We start from the raw sequence: 19117 nt of genomic DNA on the forward strand, positions 1-19117 counted from the left end.
GACAATAATAGGTAGACAAATTGAGCAGATACGCCCTTCAATACACCCACATTATGATAGTGTAAAATCTGAATATTATTACGATAGCTAATGGGGTAATAACTGAATAATAAAATAAATTGTTCTCGGAGAAGCTATAAAGAAATCACCACCATTTTCTTTCAGTTACTGAGTTGTAACTGTAGGGGCTATGAAGGGTTAAGGCCTGGTAAATAGACCATTGCTGTCCCTAAACATTGAAGAGGGTGCACAGCATGGGGAGAGCAGCTGCAGTGAAACACTTGCTAGCTGTGTTGTTACTAAGCAGACAATAAGTCTTTATAGTAAACCCTGGTTACACGCTGCCCTGTCAACTCCCTGTAGCATAACACTGCACTGGAATGAGACTGCCTCCAACGCACACAGATACAGTATAAAGTCATGATGTGGACAGTAAACACACAACCAATTTCCATGCAAGAATTTAGTGCGACTCCTCCACTTCCTGCCCTGAGCCACGCCCTGGTGCCTCCCAGCACCAACAGGGGAATGTGACCTCATATGCCTCTGAACCAGAGACACACACAACACTGACTGTATGTCCACACTTTACATATTCAGCTGATATTGTAAGGCATTTGCATTTAGAGCATTTAGCTAATGTTGTTATCCAGAGTGTGTGCTACACTAGGATAAAGAAGTGTTGTGAACAGAAGCAAGAGCAAAACTGTATTAGTTGCCATACAAGTGAGCTGTTACAGAGCTCGGTAATGCAAAGTCCATTAGAGGCATTTAATGTAGGATACATTCAGCTGCACAGTATCACACAGATTAGCATTGAAGTCATATGATGTGCTTCACAACCACAGGAGGACAATGGTCAAATGCAGTCACACACACACACACACACACACACACACACACACACACACACACACTCACTCACTCATACACAACATAAACACAGATGTGCACAGTGCTCACATAGACACACCCTTACTCCCTCATAACACTCACACAAACTGAGTCATTCATCACTACCTCAAAAAGCTTCTGCTTTCCAAAGTGTCTCCACGCACACACCACACCCTGCAGTCACAGTCCACTGTCTGTGTGTTCATGTGTGTTTGTGTGAAGTGGATGTTGCAATCAGTTGCACATTCTCACGCTTCTCATAGATGATTTAACCTCAGCTACAAAGAGGATGTCTTTGAGTTTGTTCAAAAATACATCACAATTTTTCTTTTTACAAAACTCTACAACAACTGAGATGTGTTTATATACAAAGCCACTCATTTTTCTTTACTGAAGTTAAAGGACTTTTACTGTGAAATATTTTTAACTTGAGTGAAACATTTACTTAGTTGATGAGGCGAAACCCCATTAGTTTAATTAGGAAATTAGGATTTGAGGCAGAGATGTTATTTTTTTATCAGTGTGATGTGCAAAAACATTCAAAAAGCCTGAGTAGTATCACCGCAGAAGAATCAGGTAAAGCTACTGATAATATTGGTGTAAAAAGGATGTCTATGTTAGTAAATAGTACAATATGTAATGCAGAAGCCTAGTTTCAAATCATCTCTTTGGTGTCGTACTACAAATTAATAAGAGATTTTGCCCTCGTTATTTTGTTTAAATCAAGTAACTAAACACATGCTAGTAGTGAGCAGTCTTGTATAAAGTAATTGAATGCAATACTTGAGTAAAAGTACAAGTATATTACCAGAAAAACACTTTGGTAGAAGTTAAAGTCACCTTTAAGAATATTACTTGAGTAAAAGTCTTAAAATATCTGATAAGTCATTTTCTGATATTAAATATGATTAATTATTAGAAGTAAAAGATATTGTAAATGCTTTGCTGTGGCTATCTTATAGTCATCTCGCTTTGCCAGACCTTCCTGCACACAGCGCTGCGGAGGAGGGTCTGGCTAGTCCACACAGCATTCCAGGATGGGAGAAAAACGTGCTCTGGTTTATTGGCATTTCTTCAGACCAATCACAATCGTCATAAGTGCTGCACGGAACCCCAGTGCCTCTGCAAAATAGCCTCAGGAAGGAACTTGTTTTGGTGGAACATTCGTACGTTCAAAAGTTGTTTTACTCGTGCAACCCGAAAACTCAGATTGAACAGATAGTCTAGCTAGCTGTCTGGATTTACCCTGCAGAGATCTGAGGAGCAGTTAACCGTAGTCCTCAGAAATCCACCGGAGTTAAGAATTCCAACACAAAGGAAGCTTTAGGTAACTGAAATCAGGACATTCAGTGGAATTTTGGGCGTGAACTGGGCAATCCCGTAAAGCATAATATTCATGGCTTCCACACTTTCTTAAACATCAAATTCAAAGTCTGACAACAAAGAGAAAAACAGAAACAGAATTTTCATTTTTTTTGTGAATCCACTCCAACGTATGAAAAAAATTATTGCCACAGGCGTGTAACGTTCCCAACCCCATTCACCACTGTCTCCGGGTGGTCATCGCCTGTTAAGTTGGCAGCAGAGCCTGCAGCCGGTGCTTCCATGACGCCATCAGTTATTATGCTTCCTCGTCTTCTTCTTTTGTTTTGGTTAATGATTTTGGTGCTTGGCGCTGGGCAAGAAACAGGCATTATGTCACCAACTGGAATGGAGCATGCACCAAAACTATCGGTGTATGAATGTGTGTGTGAATGGATGAATGAGAGGCCAATTGTAAAGTGCTTTGTCCGGTAAGGTAAAAAGGCACTATATAAATGCAGACCGTTTACCATTAACTTGCAATCTAGGAGCAATGATTTGCCAAACCTGATCTTTGAAGTCTAACTTAAGTCTACATTTTTTCTGATTTTATTTTGTAGTAACGAGTAAGGAAGATGCTTAGGGGGGGTATAGATTTTTTTTTAGGAAATGCAGTGGAGTAAAATTTTAAGTTTCCAGAAATATAAATAACAAAGTAAAGTACAGATACGGGGAAATTCTACTTAAGTACAATAACAAAGTATTTGTACTGAAAGTGAGTCAGATTTTGCTTTTACTTCTCTGAGTGTACTATAAGGAAATTGAAAATGAATCATAAAGTAGTATAAATGTAGTACTAATGCTTATATTATCTCATTATAGAACAACCAGACTAACTTCTATATTTAGATATAATTGTGCATAACAGGTGGTTCTAATACACAATACAACTTAAGTAAGAGTAATGATGCATTTTCATCACCAATTGTGATCCATTGTATATTGTGAATAATTGTGAACATTTGTGGAGTGTGGAGTGTGGAACTTGCCATAGTGCTTTTTCAGGTCCAGTTATGTGCTGTTTTCTCACCTGCTGTCTCTTTTTCTAGAGCAAATCGTGGAGAAAGATGAAGGGCCCTACTACAACCACCTGGGATCTGGACCTACTGTAGCCTCTATACGAACCCTGATGGAGACCAGGTGGGTCTTTTTCTCCTCTCCTCTCCTCTCCTCTCCTCTCCTCTCCTCTCCTCTCTCCCCCTTCCCTCCTCCTCACATTTTGTCCTTAGGGAATCTGTGACCCAGAATCCAGTAGGAGAAACAGGACATATCAGCATCGTCAGCATATCAGAGGCAAAAGCACAAGGGTAGCAGCGGATGATAGCTTAGAATGAGCGGAATAAGGGAGGATATAAATCAAATCACAGACAGAGACAGAGAAAAATTACTGTAAGAGAGAGGAAGACAGACGGAAGGGGGGAAAGAGGAGAGATATAAGGTTTAGTGGAAAGTATCACAGAAATAGTGCCTTTTTTGTGCACTAATATCAAGTTCAGTTATTGTTACTAGTAACAGTCTTCTGTATTAATTAAGGTGAAATTACAGTAAACAAATAATCTCACAGTCAAATTGAAGGTAAAAATCTATGTGCTATGTTTTTATAAATGAGGCAACAGATGCCATTTAGCATTAACCATCGGGACTCTAATGTAACCCATGTCACATACAGTACATAGTACTATCTAGACAGCCTCACCAAACCAATCCAATAAGCTGTTGTTACTTTGTCTGCTATGCATCAGCAAACTTGATAATAAAAAGACAGATTGAGTTTGGTCTTTTGATCTTCATAGGATTAATATTTATTCAATTTAGCAAGGAACAGCTCCTCAGCTGGTAATTTTAATAACCAAAGTGCAGCTACAGCCTCTTTAAATCATCATAATCAATCAACTGTTTTTAAGGAATGAAGAGTTGCTATATTTTTCATAGCTTGGTTAACACATTCTGACAATGGCTTGTGGTGTCTGTTATTTGTAACCTCAGAATGTAGAAAAAAAAACGTGTACTCGGTGTAACCTTCTATAACCGGATGACACATTGTGTTATGCTTTTAAGGTAACAGTTCAGAACATTGTACTGGGGCACACATTTGGCTGTTATTCACAGAGAGGCTGGATTTCAATAGGACCTATGAGTCATTAGTCCCTGGAGAGCACAGGGTGATGGAGGGGGGTTGTTTGACCAGAGACCACTTTTTTTTGTTTGAGAGATGACATAAGACGTTAAGGCCCCAATGTCCCTATAGCTGACCTTTGACCCACCCCTGACTCCAGCAGGCCACCCCTGTGGTGACAGAGCCCACTCCCCTCCCACTCTCTGAGCCACCTCGGGCTGGTTCCTATTCAGGAGGAGCCCCTTGTATTCACTGCCACACCAAATCTACTCCGGCCTGAAGTTTTCACAATGGCAGGTATCAAGCAGGCAGGAGACCTGATCTGAGCTGACAAGTTCGGATGACCAATCCCCACCCAAATGCAACCTCTGACATTCTCCACGCACGCACGCACACACACACACACACACACACACACACACACACACACACACACACACACACACACACACACACACACACACACACACACACACACACACACACACACACACACACACACACACACACACACAGACCTGCGGAACCACAAAAATGCATGATTAGGACTACTATTAGGTAATCTCTCAACACTATTATTTGCCCAAGCAGGTGTTCACAAACAAACACACAAAACAAATAGAAGCAGATTTTTTGAGTACACAAAATAAGCTCATTTATGCACATGTGGTCACAAACACCTGCACAGAAAATCTCCAAGAGAAGACACTCTGACTGGCATTGTGTGGAGGCTAGTGGGTTCTGGTTTGCTCTGCCATGCTTGTGTGAATCTCAGCAGAGCCTTGTGAACACTCCTCACCAGCTAGTGCTGCTGAGGTTGGCCCGTCTATGTCAGTTTTGACATAAACTACTACTCCCACGGTCTACAAAATAACAGATTTAGAGCTACATAAGCAAAAGCAATAAGTGGCATAAAACATAACAAACACACTCGATGAGGTAAATGTTTAACTCATTGATTAACCTCTAAAAAAAACTGCATTATGTCTCCTATTACAGCTATTACTGTTGTTGAGTGGCACTAGTTGACATTTATCAGCAACCGTTTGGCCAACTGAGCAAATCTAATCTGAGCTGTCAGATTGTTCAACTCAGTTCAACACCTTACATTGTTTTTTCATGTTAAGCATTAGACAGATTCGTTACACAGAAATGTAGGCTGTATTATAATGTTTTTTGGATTGTGAATACAGGCACAAGGCACACATCCATATTGCTGGTCAACTGGCTGTCAGGTGTAGTGTTTGTTGTGTGTTCGAGTGCAACTTTCAACACAAGGAATCAGTCAGTCACCAAATTCTTGGAGGTCGGCTTGGTGGCCCTTGGGGCCCTACACAGGAATGACTGGAGGGTGTTTTTAGATGTAGGCCACTTGAGTGTCAGCTTGGTGTGTCAGGGCCCTACAGATAGGCATCAGGGCTATCTGATCTGAAGAGAAGCCATTCTGACTCCAAACACCAAGTGTTCAAGTGGAAGAACTTTAAAAGAACTAAATTCTTTCTCCTCCTGTGTAGGTATGGAGAGAAGGGGGATGCCATCCGGGTTGAGAAGGTGGTGTACACAGGCAGAGAGGGGAAAAGCTCACAAGGATGTCCTATTGCTAAGTGGGTAAGTAGCATCGCATCATATCTGCCATGTGTTTGAAGTTTTGAAAGAGCCTTACATTAGACAACTTTTAGTGTAGGTGACTGCTGTGGGATAAGAAGCAATAGTCTTTTGAGACTTGGTATTGTCACAGTCTCTTCTTTTTTTTCTTTGATTGAGTTTACATTTTAAAATAACAGCCCATAACTCTAAAAAAATAACATTTTGACAGGCTTTCAATAACTCAGTCAAAGCCTGATTGTGTTTAAGTGAGAAAGGCAGTGGCAGAAAAAAAACATGTTTTTAGACTTGCGTCCCACCTGACAATGGCAGCCGATCAAAAACAGATTTATGCCTGTGTGTGTGTGTGTGTGTGTGTGTGTGTGTGTGTGTGTGTGTGTGTGTGTGTGTGTGTGTGTGTATAATGAGAGGTCCTGGAGAGACACCTAGCCAAGTTTGTCACCCACAGTGAGTAAATAAATATAAGGTCTCCCTCTGTGACAACTGCCCAGCCTTCCTTCCAGTGTCACCCCTGACACATCCTGCTAATGACTTTATGGATTCAAAACAGCCATCCTACTGAGGGAGAGTGAGTGTGGGTGTGTTGGAGACAGAGAGAGGGAGAGTTTAGAGATAATAAAAGTGAAAGAGAGCAGGCTTGCACATATCAATAGCCATTTATCTTTACTGATAGAAAAAACTGTTGCAAGGAACGAATTATTAAGGTTATGAGAAGCAAAATGTTGAATATTTAAAGTCTTTGTCCACTAGTATATTGTATAGTATGAGACTCTCCAGCTATAGGTATTTAACCTTTAGCATCATAAGCAGATTTAGGATTGGTATCCAGTCACCACAGCAGGTCAGATTTCAGTACAGGTATCAAATATCCTTCCAAAATGCAGAAACATCAGCTGTTTCTCATTGTGTCTTGTTCAGTAAAAAAAAAAAAAAAAAAAGCATTGGACATCTAAAGGTGCCTGCTTGAAGGCGCAAATGTTTATTACTAACAAATTCAGTTACTACAGAATTAGACAATAGAAGATTTGGCAGCATGTCATTTTAGTTGTAAGTATTGTGAATCAAAATTAGAGTAGTGGAACTTAGTGAGCATAAATGAAGGCGTTGCTGGTAACGAGCCAGGGTGTTCACCTCCACTGGATAAAATAACGATAAGCTCTGTTTCCTGTCAGGTGATCCGTCGCAGCGGCGAGACAGAAAAGCTGCTGTGTCTGGTGCGTCAGCGTGCAGGCCACCACTGTGCCAACGCTGTCATCATCATCCTCATTATGGCCTGGGAAGGTGTCCCAAGGGCCCTGGCTGACAAGCTGTACAGCGATCTAAGTGTCACCCTCACCAAATATGGCAACCCCACCAGCCGACGCTGTGGCCTCAATGATGAGTGAGTAGCTGATGGGATCTTTGACACTGGTTTTCTAACATACAAGTTTGTGGATGTACAGAGACAGTTTGTCCGCATTATATTGCATTCCCATACCTTCACTGCACCTGTATGAGTTATCTTTTTAGTCACGTGCTAAACTGTTTTACAGTATCTGAAGTCATCTTTATCAGAACTTTCAGGCAGACCTATGACACCAATAATCTATGCTCATATGGGCATCTGTGACATGGAAAAGTCAGACGTAGAGCTAAATTTAAGGCAAATATTGTTGTATGCAGAAAAACAAATATTGCGTACACATTGTCAATGTCATACATCCCACTCCCACAATTAGCTATGAATGGATGTTGACACACCCTTGTTTAACCTGGTTTAGACATAGCCAGCATTCACTATCTGGATTTAGAAAACAAGTCTTCTCTCCTAGCAGCCTCTGAGTTATTACACTAGTTAGATACTTTAAACTGTATTAGCCTATTAACTAATCGCATGTGAGTAGGTCAAATTTTATCTGTCTGTGCTACACATATATAAATGTAAGATAAAGTAAAAAGATATTTGTTTTAAGACCAAGCTTCAAGTGAAATATTGCGCAAATGAGATTTCTCTCTGCCACATTGTTATATCCCACTCAACCCAGTTAAAATATAGTGTACACATGATGCACATCATTTACACATCATTTACACATGAAGCTGAGAACGTGCTCAATGTCTCCCCCTGCAGTCGTACCTGTGCATGTCAAGGCAAGGACAGTGAAACTTGTGGTGCTTCCTTCTCCTTTGGCTGCTCCTGGAGTATGTACTTTAATGGCTGTAAGTACGCCCGAAGCAAAATACCGCGCAAGTTCAGGCTACAAGGAGATCGCCCTGAAGAGGTACGCATCACATAAAAACCACTTGTTGTTTAGAACTATACGAAGAGAATAATAAGAATATAAGAATATGCTAATATTGAATTAGTGAGGTTTTAAAAATAAAATAATTTTTTTTTGTAATTTTAAGCCTCCGTTTTATAGCTCTATGGCTTTGTGTTTTGTTTTGTTTTGACCTGTGATCTATGTGTGTGCTCATCAGGAGGACAAACTCAGGGATAAATTCCAGCATCTGGCAACTGAGGTGGCTCCTTTGTACAAGCAGCTGGCCCCACAGGCCTTCAGTAACCAGGTTTGTTGTAAAAAGCAAATGCCCATCACAGTCTTTACACAATAACAACCTCATGCTGCCACTAACTATCATACCTGCAAACCCGCTTTTCGTCGAAAATCGCCGTTTTGAATGGGAAAATGTCATCCACGTGAATCGTGTAGATCCGAAGAGTTTTTATTTTGGGGGGGGGGGACCCGGTGCTAATACGGCACCAGTGCCTTAACGACCGTTATCTACCGGACCGAATAGCAATGCGTATTTCGGTGCCTTATTTAGTTGCCACTTAAATGCCTGCGCTTCTCTCTGATGCTCCGAAAATGGACGTTAGAGGGAACTGAAACACGCTGACAGCTAAACAGTGTAAAAGTGTGTCTGTATTTCACTGGAGAGGATTCCAACAACAGTCTATGTTGCTGAAATTCGTCTCGCCAGCCTTTTGCTTTTTTTTGGGGGTGATGGGTGATGTGTCACCTTTTTCAGCCCTTCTGAGTTTGCAGGTATGAACTATATTTGTCATCTTCCTCACATACAACACAGTACTGTACTGTACACCAGACCATTCACTCCTTGCTTCTTTGCACAAAGACTGAGAAACAGAAAAGAATCTACTGACAGGGATTGACTTAACTTATAAAAGTTATTTTTTTCAAAATGACAAATAACACCTGTGAAGTGCTGCCTTGGAGAAATGTAACTGCTGTATGTGTGTCTATCTTGAACGTTGAATGTCCTCTTCCTCAGTGCCAGACAGAGTCGAAGGCTCCAGACTGCAGGCTGGGCTTGAAGGAAGGCCGCCCGTTCTCTGGAGTCACTGCTTGCATGGACTTCTGTGCCCACGCTCACAAGGACCAGCACAACCTCTACAATGGTTGCACAGTGGTAAGTTCACTCACCATACTCTTTTAATAAGTAAAATAAAAAGTGTTGATGTTTTTGTACCTTGACACAGTTTACATTTAATCTTGCTCTTCCACTCTCTCTCTGTTAGGTGTGTACTTTAACTAAGGAGGACAACCGTTCAGTGAAGGAGATCCCTGAGGATGAGCAGCTCCATGTGTTGCCTCTTTACAGGATCTCCCAGACTGATGAGTTCGGCAGTGAAGAGGGCCAACGTTTGAAGATGCAGACGGGAGCCATCCATGTGCTTCAGGCTTTCCGCCGTGAGGTACGCAAGTTGCCCGAACCTGCCAAGTCCTGCCGACAGCGCCGACTGGAGGCCAAAAAGGCCAACTCGGAGAAGAAGAAAAATAAACTCATGCAGCAGGCAGGGGAGACACCAGAGAAAACAGTGGTCAAGGAAGAGGTCTGCATCACCGGTTCCCCTCAACCCCAAGGCAATAAAGGTTAGTTGTTTGTTTTTGTGTCACTCATAATGTACTTTGATTGTGTTCAACAGATGTCCAGACTGTAAGGCACATTATTTTAAATTGCTTGACTTGGGGCCTTGTTAGGTATTTTAAAATGCATTTACTCTAACCCTAATCTGCAAGCAGAGTGTAACAGAACTCAAATAAAACAGAAGACATAAACAATTAAAAACTAAAATGCATTTAAAGTTTAGTATGTAATTTACCTTTCCTTTGTTTTAAATATTCAGCAATTATAAAACAGGAAGTGAAGCCTAACATCAAGAAGGAGCCCTTCAACGGATCAATAGAGAGATACCCTGTGCAGGCAACAGACCCGTTCAGCAACATCTATCCACACCCTGCCTACTATGCAAGGGGAGGCCTCCCCCCAACTGGCCAGCCCTCTGCACCAGACGCAGTAAACGGTTACCACCACAATCTGCCCGCAATGCACTATGGCTACTACAACTATCCACCCAATGCACTTTTCCCCCCTAAGCTGAGGACCTACGAGGGTCGAAATGGCTCTTTGCCCAAAGCAGGCAGCAAGGCTGTCCAGGTTGACACCAAGCCTGATATTCAGAGCCTTCAGGCCAGACTGGCCCAGTCGTACCCCAGCCACCCAGAGCAAGCCAACCACAGCGCTTACACCCAGCCTGCAGACTACAACCAGTCCCGTCCTTCCTCTGTCTGCTCTGAATCCTCCAACAGAGGCACTCCAGTCATCAAACAGGAGCCTATGGATGTGCCAGTCTATGAAGGCACAATGCAGAGCCAAGCTGGTGTCAACACACCTAGCACCACCCCCAAGCCTGCAGCCTGGCCTGGGCACAAGCTTAATGGAAGTATCATAACTAAACTAAGTCCTGAAGCCTCATTGTTGAACCCAGACAAGCAGCAGTTTCACCAGCATCCCCAGCAGCGACAGCCCTCTCCTTACCCCCAGCAGTGGACATACCCTGGCTCAAATGCCCTGATGGTTTCCCCTGGCCCATCGCCGTCACTCAAGGTACCTCCCTCTCCATCTCCGTCCCCTCACCTACTCACAGCGTTCCCAGGTAACATACACCAAGGGTCCACACGCCCTGCCACCCCACACCCGAGCACCCCTCGCCCAGGTACACCACAGCCTGGCAGCTCTCACTCAGGCTTAGTTACACCACAGCCAGGCACCCCAGGCTCAGGAACCCCCAGGTACTGGGCCAGCCCTTGTCCTAGTCCTCAGCCGAATGCTTGGGCCATGGGGCCTATGGCACATAGCCCTGGTTTGAAGCACAGCAATCCTGCAGGAGCTTACCCTGACAAGATCTGGTCCAAGACTGGGGAGAGTCGGTGTTCCACTCCCCTTGGGCTCCAAGAGAAGGCCTGGAAGTCTTGTGGAGGTTCATTGGCAGGCAGTACCCCGTCCCCTGCCCCTGAGGGTCGCCTCTTCCCTGATGCCCTGCAGCAGTCAGATCAGGCCTGCTGGAATCCTGGCCGGGCTGAGAGTGATGTTGAGAGCACCCAGGGCCGCGAGGAGGATGATGATGAGGTGTGGTCTGACAGTGAGCACAACTTCTTGGATCCCAACATTGGTGGCGTAGCGGTAGCACCCGCTCATGGCTCGATCCTGATTGAATGTGCCCGTCGGGAACTACATGCTACCACTCCTCTCAAAAAGCCCGATCGCTCTCACCCTACCCGCATCTCCCTGGTCTTCTACCAGCACAAGAACCTCAACCAGCCCATGCACGGCCTGGCTATATGGGAGGCCAAAATGAAGCTGCTGGCAGAGCGAGCGCTGCAGAGGCAGCAGGAAGCAGCTCTCCTTGGCCTCTCCCAGGATGACATCAAGGCCCTTGGGAAGAAACGCAAGTGGGGGGCTACGGTGGCAGGTGCCAGTCCTGGACCTGGACAATGTAAAGACAAGAGGGAGGGGCCAGTGACGCGGTTAGCCCCCACGTTCCACACCTCCTCTATTGTTACTGTGTCTCCCTATGCCTTCACCCGCCTCACTGGGCCCTACAGCCACTTTGTCTGAGGTCAGACAGACACAAACAGACTGATAACTACAGAGTGGTGCAGTGGAGGGCTGGAGAGAGCGATGAGCAGGATGAATGTCTCTCAGCCGTCCCGCAGTCTGGCATCTCTCCATCCTGCCCCCTCCGCAGTCCACTTGGAGGAGGAGGGGACATTTTTATTGTTTTTTACCTCATGTCAGGCAGTGGTTTGGGCTTCAGACCCACTGCCTGTGGTGCTCTTCCTCTCTCTTCCCTGGAGAGGAACTCCATTGCTTTTTCTTGTTCATAGAATTTTAATGATTCTAATTATTGCTATTATTATCAATATTATTATGATTGCTATTGTTACTGTCAATGTTGTTATTACAGGTATTATGATAATGAAGACTTGTTTGTTTTTTATTATTGCTGTTTTCATTAATGTTATTATTAATGATGTGATTGTTTTTGGTTATATATTTTTTTAAATCAATCAGTCTGAGTCGGTCAGACTCAGACAATTGCTTTTTCCATGTTTGGAAAACGTGTACCCCTTTTTCTGTTTTGGATTTTCTTTGTTCTTGTCAATCTTCCAGCTGTACTTGGAGGAGGAGCCATTATCTGCCTGGCAAGACAGCAAATCAATGTTACACTAATCATATGTACGTATATAAAAAAGAAGAAAAGAAGCCTTTCCAGTAGGCTTGCCTTAGATATCTATCTCTATTTTGACATAGACAGATATGTATCTTTGATTTTAAGGCAGTTTAGCCCTCCATAAAAGATCAATAATATTATTATTAACCTGGGCTCTATTTCCTAGTTTTGTGTTCAGATGTACGTTGCTTATGCAGCAGCAGCTGTCTAATGCCTCATTTCCACTGCATGGTTCGGCTCGACTTGACTCAACTACATTTTTTCTTTTTGGTACCAGGTGCTATTTCGCTTTTCACTGCGGATAGTACCCTGTTAGTGTAGGCTGGATTCTCAGCTGGTCGCCATAACGACATTGCGTGAAACTGCTGTGATCTGCATCTTCAAGCGATACTCGCTGGATCTTTTCATCTGCAACATTCCTGCACCGTGGTGTAGTGGACAGCGTAGTGTACGTCGTAGTTTTCGCGGGCTGCCATCTTTTAAAATCTGGGGCGAGTGAATAACTAAATTGCAGTCACGGTAACTTGTCTATTTTAAATGGCAGGTTTGTGCAGGATGTCCCCTGTCGCACTAGTGACGATTCTCTCTGACCAATCAGTGGTCTGCAGTGTTTAAACTCGCTTTGAACCTCGGCCAAGGTGGTACCAAGTACTATCCACAACTTTTGTTAATGGAAAACCCCAAAAAACAGTAGAGCCGTGCCGTACCATGCAGTGGAAATGCAGCACAAAACACAAAGGACAGTAACACTGTACTGCCAAAATCCTTTTTTTATTTTCTATTGCCTGGATCTTAGTATTTGCGTCATTTCGGTTTTAGTTGGGAAAATCTGTGCAATTCAGTCTCCCAGCATTATGTACAAATACAATATATTCTATTATTATCTACACAACTGGTGAGAACAGAAGAAAGAAGGAAGGAAAGACAGGGCTCCACCAAAGTCAGCTGTCAACGCACTAAGCAGTGTATATCAGAATCTCATCAGTTGTATTTGCACTGATACAAACAATTGTACTGTACCTATTTTGATGTGACCACTGCAAGAAGTAGAACACATAAAAGGACTCTTTCAATTGGAGGCTGTTTCTTTGATATTACATGAATACAGCTGAAGAGCAGTGCTTGGTTTTAACAGTTTGTTTTATGACAGAGCCCCTAGAAGGCTAACACTGAAATTTTAAAGTTATAAACAAAAGTGTCGTGATGCAAAACGTAGGAAAAGAATGCCCAGATTAAAAATAATTGCGATTGCCGTTTAAATCACATTTGGAGAAAACGTTGCTGCTTCTCTTGTCGTCAGATGGCGTGCTCCTCCTCTTCTGCACCCCTCCAGCTTTTGACTGGTGCTCAATTTCCAGCTCTGATAGATTTTCATTCCACTACTCTTCATGGCACTTGATGCTGTACTTAGGTGCTCTAACTCTAATCTGGCTCAACTAGTATTTGCAAATGTCAATTTGTTTTGCCCGAGGTGGAGTAGCAGAATGATGGGATGTATTGCTTCAGTGGATGTTAATGTTTAACTGTACTTCACAGAGGCTAAAATAAGCGCTACTATTTGCAAATGCCATTTGACCCAGATCTGCCACAGGTGGCATACTTTATCTTACTATAACATTCAAGTAGGGGTGAGCACCTCTGAGTTTAAACTCTAGAGGGCAGCAGTGACTGCTGTTTCAAAGTGGTTTGTACAAACAAACCTGCAAGCACTTGAGATCCATTCAGAAGCCAGTAGAGCCTTGCCTTGCTACTTTAACCATCCATGGCCAGTAGAGGAGGATCTCACAGCCTGTTTGCTGACCATGGATGGGACTCACCAAAGCAGCTCAAGGGAAAGTTGATCTTTGTCCCCTTGTGGCGCAAATGTGAATGAAGTCTGGACAAGCTTTTAGGGAAGCCCAATCCTAGGTTTAAGCAGAAGGAAACAGTGTTGGGACAGCAGTGCTTTTGGTGCTCCTACACACACACTCTGGTGCTCTCCTATTATTACACTTGATTTACTGTGAAAGGCCCACTCCTTCCTCTGCATGGTGCTGTCATCTATAGAGCAGAGGGAGGCGCTTCCTTCTGCAGGCACCTTGTCACCACAGAGCCAGCCAGTCAAAGTGGCCGCCCTGTGGTTGCAGCTCTGTCATTGGGCTCGACAACTGGTTCATTTTGAGGTGCTTTTTTGCAGTTTATTGGTGCAAAGCGGTTTGGTCTCAAACTAAGTACACTGTACAGGGCAGAGAAAGCACAGTCATTCGGTGCATTGTTCGTAACCCATTCACAGAGCAAACAATAGTACTAAGAGCTTAAGGGAGACCTTGGAAAATGACTGGAGCTTCTGGGAGTTGGCGCCAAATTCAAGTGCATTGAATCTCTCACTTTGCATGCGTGGGTCTTAAAATGACTCGCACGCATGGGTGCGTGAAAGAGAAAAGCCAAAGAGAGAGACTATTTGAGAGCCTGGATGGCTCTTTTTTTTCGTTTTCAGGCATCGACCATGTTACTATTTGATTAATTGAATTCAAGCAGTGACATGGTTTGCTTGCAACATGTGTCGAAAATGAAAATGAGCGGCTAATAGAATTGGATACAGGCTGACTCCTGGCTGCTGGGGGGGTTGTTTGAGTCAAGGCCCTGGTCATCTGTGAAAGACCCTGTTACCTCTCCCGAGGGTCTCCAGCTCTCTACCTCACGCTGTAGAGACACTGGTCACAATCACAACTTGCTACTGAGGGCAGAGAATCATGCATATGTCCCTTTGTGTGTTCTAGATCTCCACACTCATTTTAACCTCCTTTTTTTACTCTTATTTATTACTACATGGTGATGATGATGATGATAATGATTGTCTTTGATGTTATTGGTTTTTTTTCCATCTTTTTTTATATAGCTAATACAAATTGTACATAGAGAAGAAAAGATTTATAAAAGCACTTTTAATCTTGATTTTAATGACAAAAAGAAAGAGCCGATTATTGACAACTTGAAGCTTAGTTTTGTTTTTTTTGGTTTTTTCTCAAGAGAGAGATACAAATGTAAATATTAAAATATTTAGGTAAGATTATTTAACTGGTGAGGATAGTACCTGAACCATGAATGACAAGGGGGTATTTTGAAGTCTCTGACAGCCCTCCACAACAGTAAACAACACTTGGTCCCAATGTGTTGTGTGTAAATGTGTGCTTAGTAACACTGTGGTTTTGCTTTCGTAAGTACTGTACCCCTTGTCAGCATGTAACTGACAGAGACTTGTCACAAATTCATCAGCCCAATTATGTAACGCGTAACCCCACTTGACTGACTCACTGACGACGGCCACTATAACTGGAGGATCCCCAATCAAATTTCAATTTAAGCTTAAAAAAACCTCGACGACAATGATCTATTGGCAGTAAGCTAAGGACAAATCTAGAAAGGTAGCCGTGAACCCGACAATGTGTGGAAATGTGCTTATTCACTTCCTCGCCGAGAGTTAGATGAGACGATTGATACTACTAAGTATTTGGAGCCAGCAGCTGGTTAGCTTAGCACCAAGATGGAAAACAGGGGGAAACAGCTAGCCTGGCTCTGTGAACAGGTAACAAAATCCACCTCCCAGCACACATGATCTAAAATTTAACTGGTTTAAACCAGTTAAAGCAACACTATGTAACTTTTCCCTCTTCGGTCCCCCTACAGGGGGAGGAAAAGTTACATACTGTTGCTCAAGTTGTGGTTTATGGTGGTTACGTGCCAAGACATCGTCTGGCACATAAACTCCTGTAAGATTGACTGTTTTTGTATGGATGAAGCAATAGGGCTTTAGAAGTGCTAGTAGGCAGATTTCGTGACCTTTGGTCAGAGCCAAGCTAGGCGTTTGCCCCTGTTTCCAGTCTTTATGCTAAGCTAACTGACGGCCGCTGGCTGTAGCTTTTATATTTAGCGTACAGAAATGAGAGCGGTATTGATCTTCTCATCAAAGTCTAATATTTCCCAAAATGTTGAAATTTTTTCCCTTAATATCAGTAGAGTTGCCCTATAAATGTACCACCCATTCATGTGCAGGGACGCATCCAAAGGGGGGGGGAAGGGGGGGGTAGTTGCAGAGCCAGTCTGAGGTGAATCAGAGAGAGATGTTTTAGCGAGTAATAGCCCAGCAATCTTTGTCAGTTGTGTTAGACTATCAGGTAAGAGACCGCCTCCCTGCTTGTTTAGATGTATCTATCATTATCTATTCTAGTTCTCATTATATTAAGTATGAAATTGGCGTAAAAATCATGATGCCCCTGTGGAAGATTACATACCATGCTCGTTTGTAATAATTCATCATATGATACACACGTCACGGCCGACAGTAGTTTGACTGGTGCAGGGGCTGGGACTGGTACAGTGACAGCCCATTTTACTCTTTAACCATAACATTATATACACACACACACACACACACACTTGCCTAACAATGGGTGCTGAGGATACAGTGTACATGATATCTTAATGACTGTAAATTTCTAAATGTCTCGCAAGTTTGGTGGATGGTTCTCATGAGAGGCCTCTTCCCAAACACGAACCGAGATGAGGGCGTCAGTCAGCTGGTGCTATGATGCTGCACCTTAAAATTCACTGTGTAAAAAAAAAAAAAAGTGCGAGGGATAAATGATTACCACAGATATTTTTCTGAGCTCTTCGAATGTCAAGAGAAGTATACTTTTGATTCAAGCAGTTTCAACGGGATGGGAAGCTGCCCAGGTGCTGACTGAAAAGTCTTTTGTTACGATGCTACAAATTCCCATCTCTTTTTGAGGGCAGGGGTGGCACTCAAAGAGTTGATCACATTCTCTATTAATATTCATTCCATATTGTACTTGAACTCATTAAAACTAGGATGAGATATAGAATCATATATGAGGACTGTTTTTGGGGTTTCACATTTGGTACAGCAAGTACCGAAGGCTATTGAAATGATCTTTTGAGTATGTTGTACATGTTCATGTTAACTGAATGCTAAGATATTTGAACAATACAAGAAGAGTAATTGTGTACTTCCTCCCTTCTCCCTGGTCATGCACTTCTTTTACTCCACCCCTCTCTTATTCTTGTATATTCTGTCTTTCTCACACACACACACACACACACACACACACACATACAGATATAGATATGCATCTCACTGTGTGTGGCCCACTTTTAGAAGTTGATTGAACACCTACTTTAATGAACACTCTCCAAATTTGAGATAGAGACTTGGACCCTGGCTCGTACAAAAAAGAAAAATGAACCTACACAACTGGCAGCTACATTTGAGTTTTAGGATTGCTCTTGGTTCTTTATTTTCATGTCAAGGATGCAGTATGTAAAAAAAAAAAAAAGTGTTTTTGTTCAGTCTCTCTCTCTTTGTAGCTGTATGGTGTATCATGTGAATACATAGTGTATGTGGTAAAAACCCCACAATATTGTTTTATGTTGCGCGATAAATAAAAACATTGAAGTGAAAACAAATTGTTTGGTTATGTGACTTTATTTTCTGCTCAAGATGTAACCAGTTATGATCATTATTATTGTGGTGCAGTGATGGTCAACCTACAGCTTTGGTGTGAAAATGTGTTCAAACAGCAAAGTCAATGGCACCATTTCACAGATTTGTGGCTCCAATTTGATGAGTAGCCTCAGAGTGGTCTCACAACAAGGAATAGAAAGCTTCAGCTAGGGTGGCCGGGTTAGCTCAGTTACAGTTTTTTTACAATCACTTTGCTACTAATTTCAGAACCTTGATGTCATTTTTCAAAACTCTAGACACAAAACTCAAAACAGTCATTGCTTGTAACACAGGCTGTCCAGTGTTCAAAACATTGCATTGTGCATTCATATCTTTAAAGAAATATTGCACTTGCACAATCATTGGTTCAAAAGACAAATTGATTGTGAAATACCATTGAAACGTTACTTTAGATCACCCACACACAAGCTACCCATAGTTTCACTGTGTCATCGTTCGTACAATCATTAAATATTGTAGTACAAAAGAGGTGATACATGTTTCATTATGGTACTACATATAAATATATCCCTGTAAAAGTACTGCAGTAGTAGAGAGAATACTACAGACCAATGTGGTACGAGTATATATATATATATATATTTACTGTATTTACCCTTTATTTACAGTATCCAGGTAAGTCGATTGAGAACAAATTCTCATTTGCAATGATGACCTGTCACATTCATACCTGGAAGCTGCCCGGTACAACCCCAGTCTGATCTGCTGGCTACTAAGCAGTATATACTATATATATATATATATATATATATATATATATATATATATATATATATATATATATATATATATATATATATATATATATATATATATGTATATATATATCATCAGTAACAAGTTGACAGAATTGGAAAAGCAATTCCAAGCAATTGACAGTGCAGTTCTGTCAATACTGTAAATAGTCTCAAAGATGGTACATGGGACCATAGAAACAGTGTCTGATAAACAGTAGTACATTACAGTAAAGAATGATGATGAAATATTACATCCATAGATCATGTAGTCTAATTGGTTCAGGCTCCACGCTAACTGGTGACAATGAATCTCGTTATCTTGAAACTTTCATGATATAAACATGGAATATTGTTTGTTTCTATAC

The 19117-nt window shown here is 42.2% G+C and overlaps 1 protein-coding gene across 7 annotated transcripts in view; it reads left to right on the forward strand.

The window, feature by feature from the left end:
* The window catches only part of tet3 (tet methylcytosine dioxygenase 3), a 44410-nt gene extending 26453 nt beyond the window's left edge, over positions 1-17957 (forward strand). For all 7 annotated transcript variants that reach the window (XM_039802400.1, XM_039802403.1, XM_039802406.1 and 4 more), the window contains 8 exons: positions 3306-3396; positions 5887-5980; positions 7150-7358; positions 8088-8238; positions 8438-8527; positions 9251-9388; positions 9498-9852; positions 10107-17957. In XM_039802400.1, coding sequence (XP_039658334.1) covers positions 3306-3396; positions 5887-5980; positions 7150-7358; positions 8088-8238; positions 8438-8527; positions 9251-9388; positions 9498-9852; positions 10107-11878 — 2900 coding nt within the window. In that variant the 3' untranslated portion in view covers positions 11879-17957. The remainder of the gene's footprint in view (positions 1-3305; positions 3397-5886; positions 5981-7149; positions 7359-8087; positions 8239-8437; positions 8528-9250; positions 9389-9497; positions 9853-10106) is intronic.
* Positions 17958-19117: the final 1160 nt, after the last annotated feature.

Source organism: Perca fluviatilis, chromosome 6 (assembly GCF_010015445.1).
Source record: "Perca fluviatilis chromosome 6, GENO_Pfluv_1.0, whole genome shotgun sequence".
Classification (NCBI taxonomy): domain Eukaryota; kingdom Metazoa; phylum Chordata; class Actinopteri; order Perciformes; family Percidae; genus Perca; species Perca fluviatilis.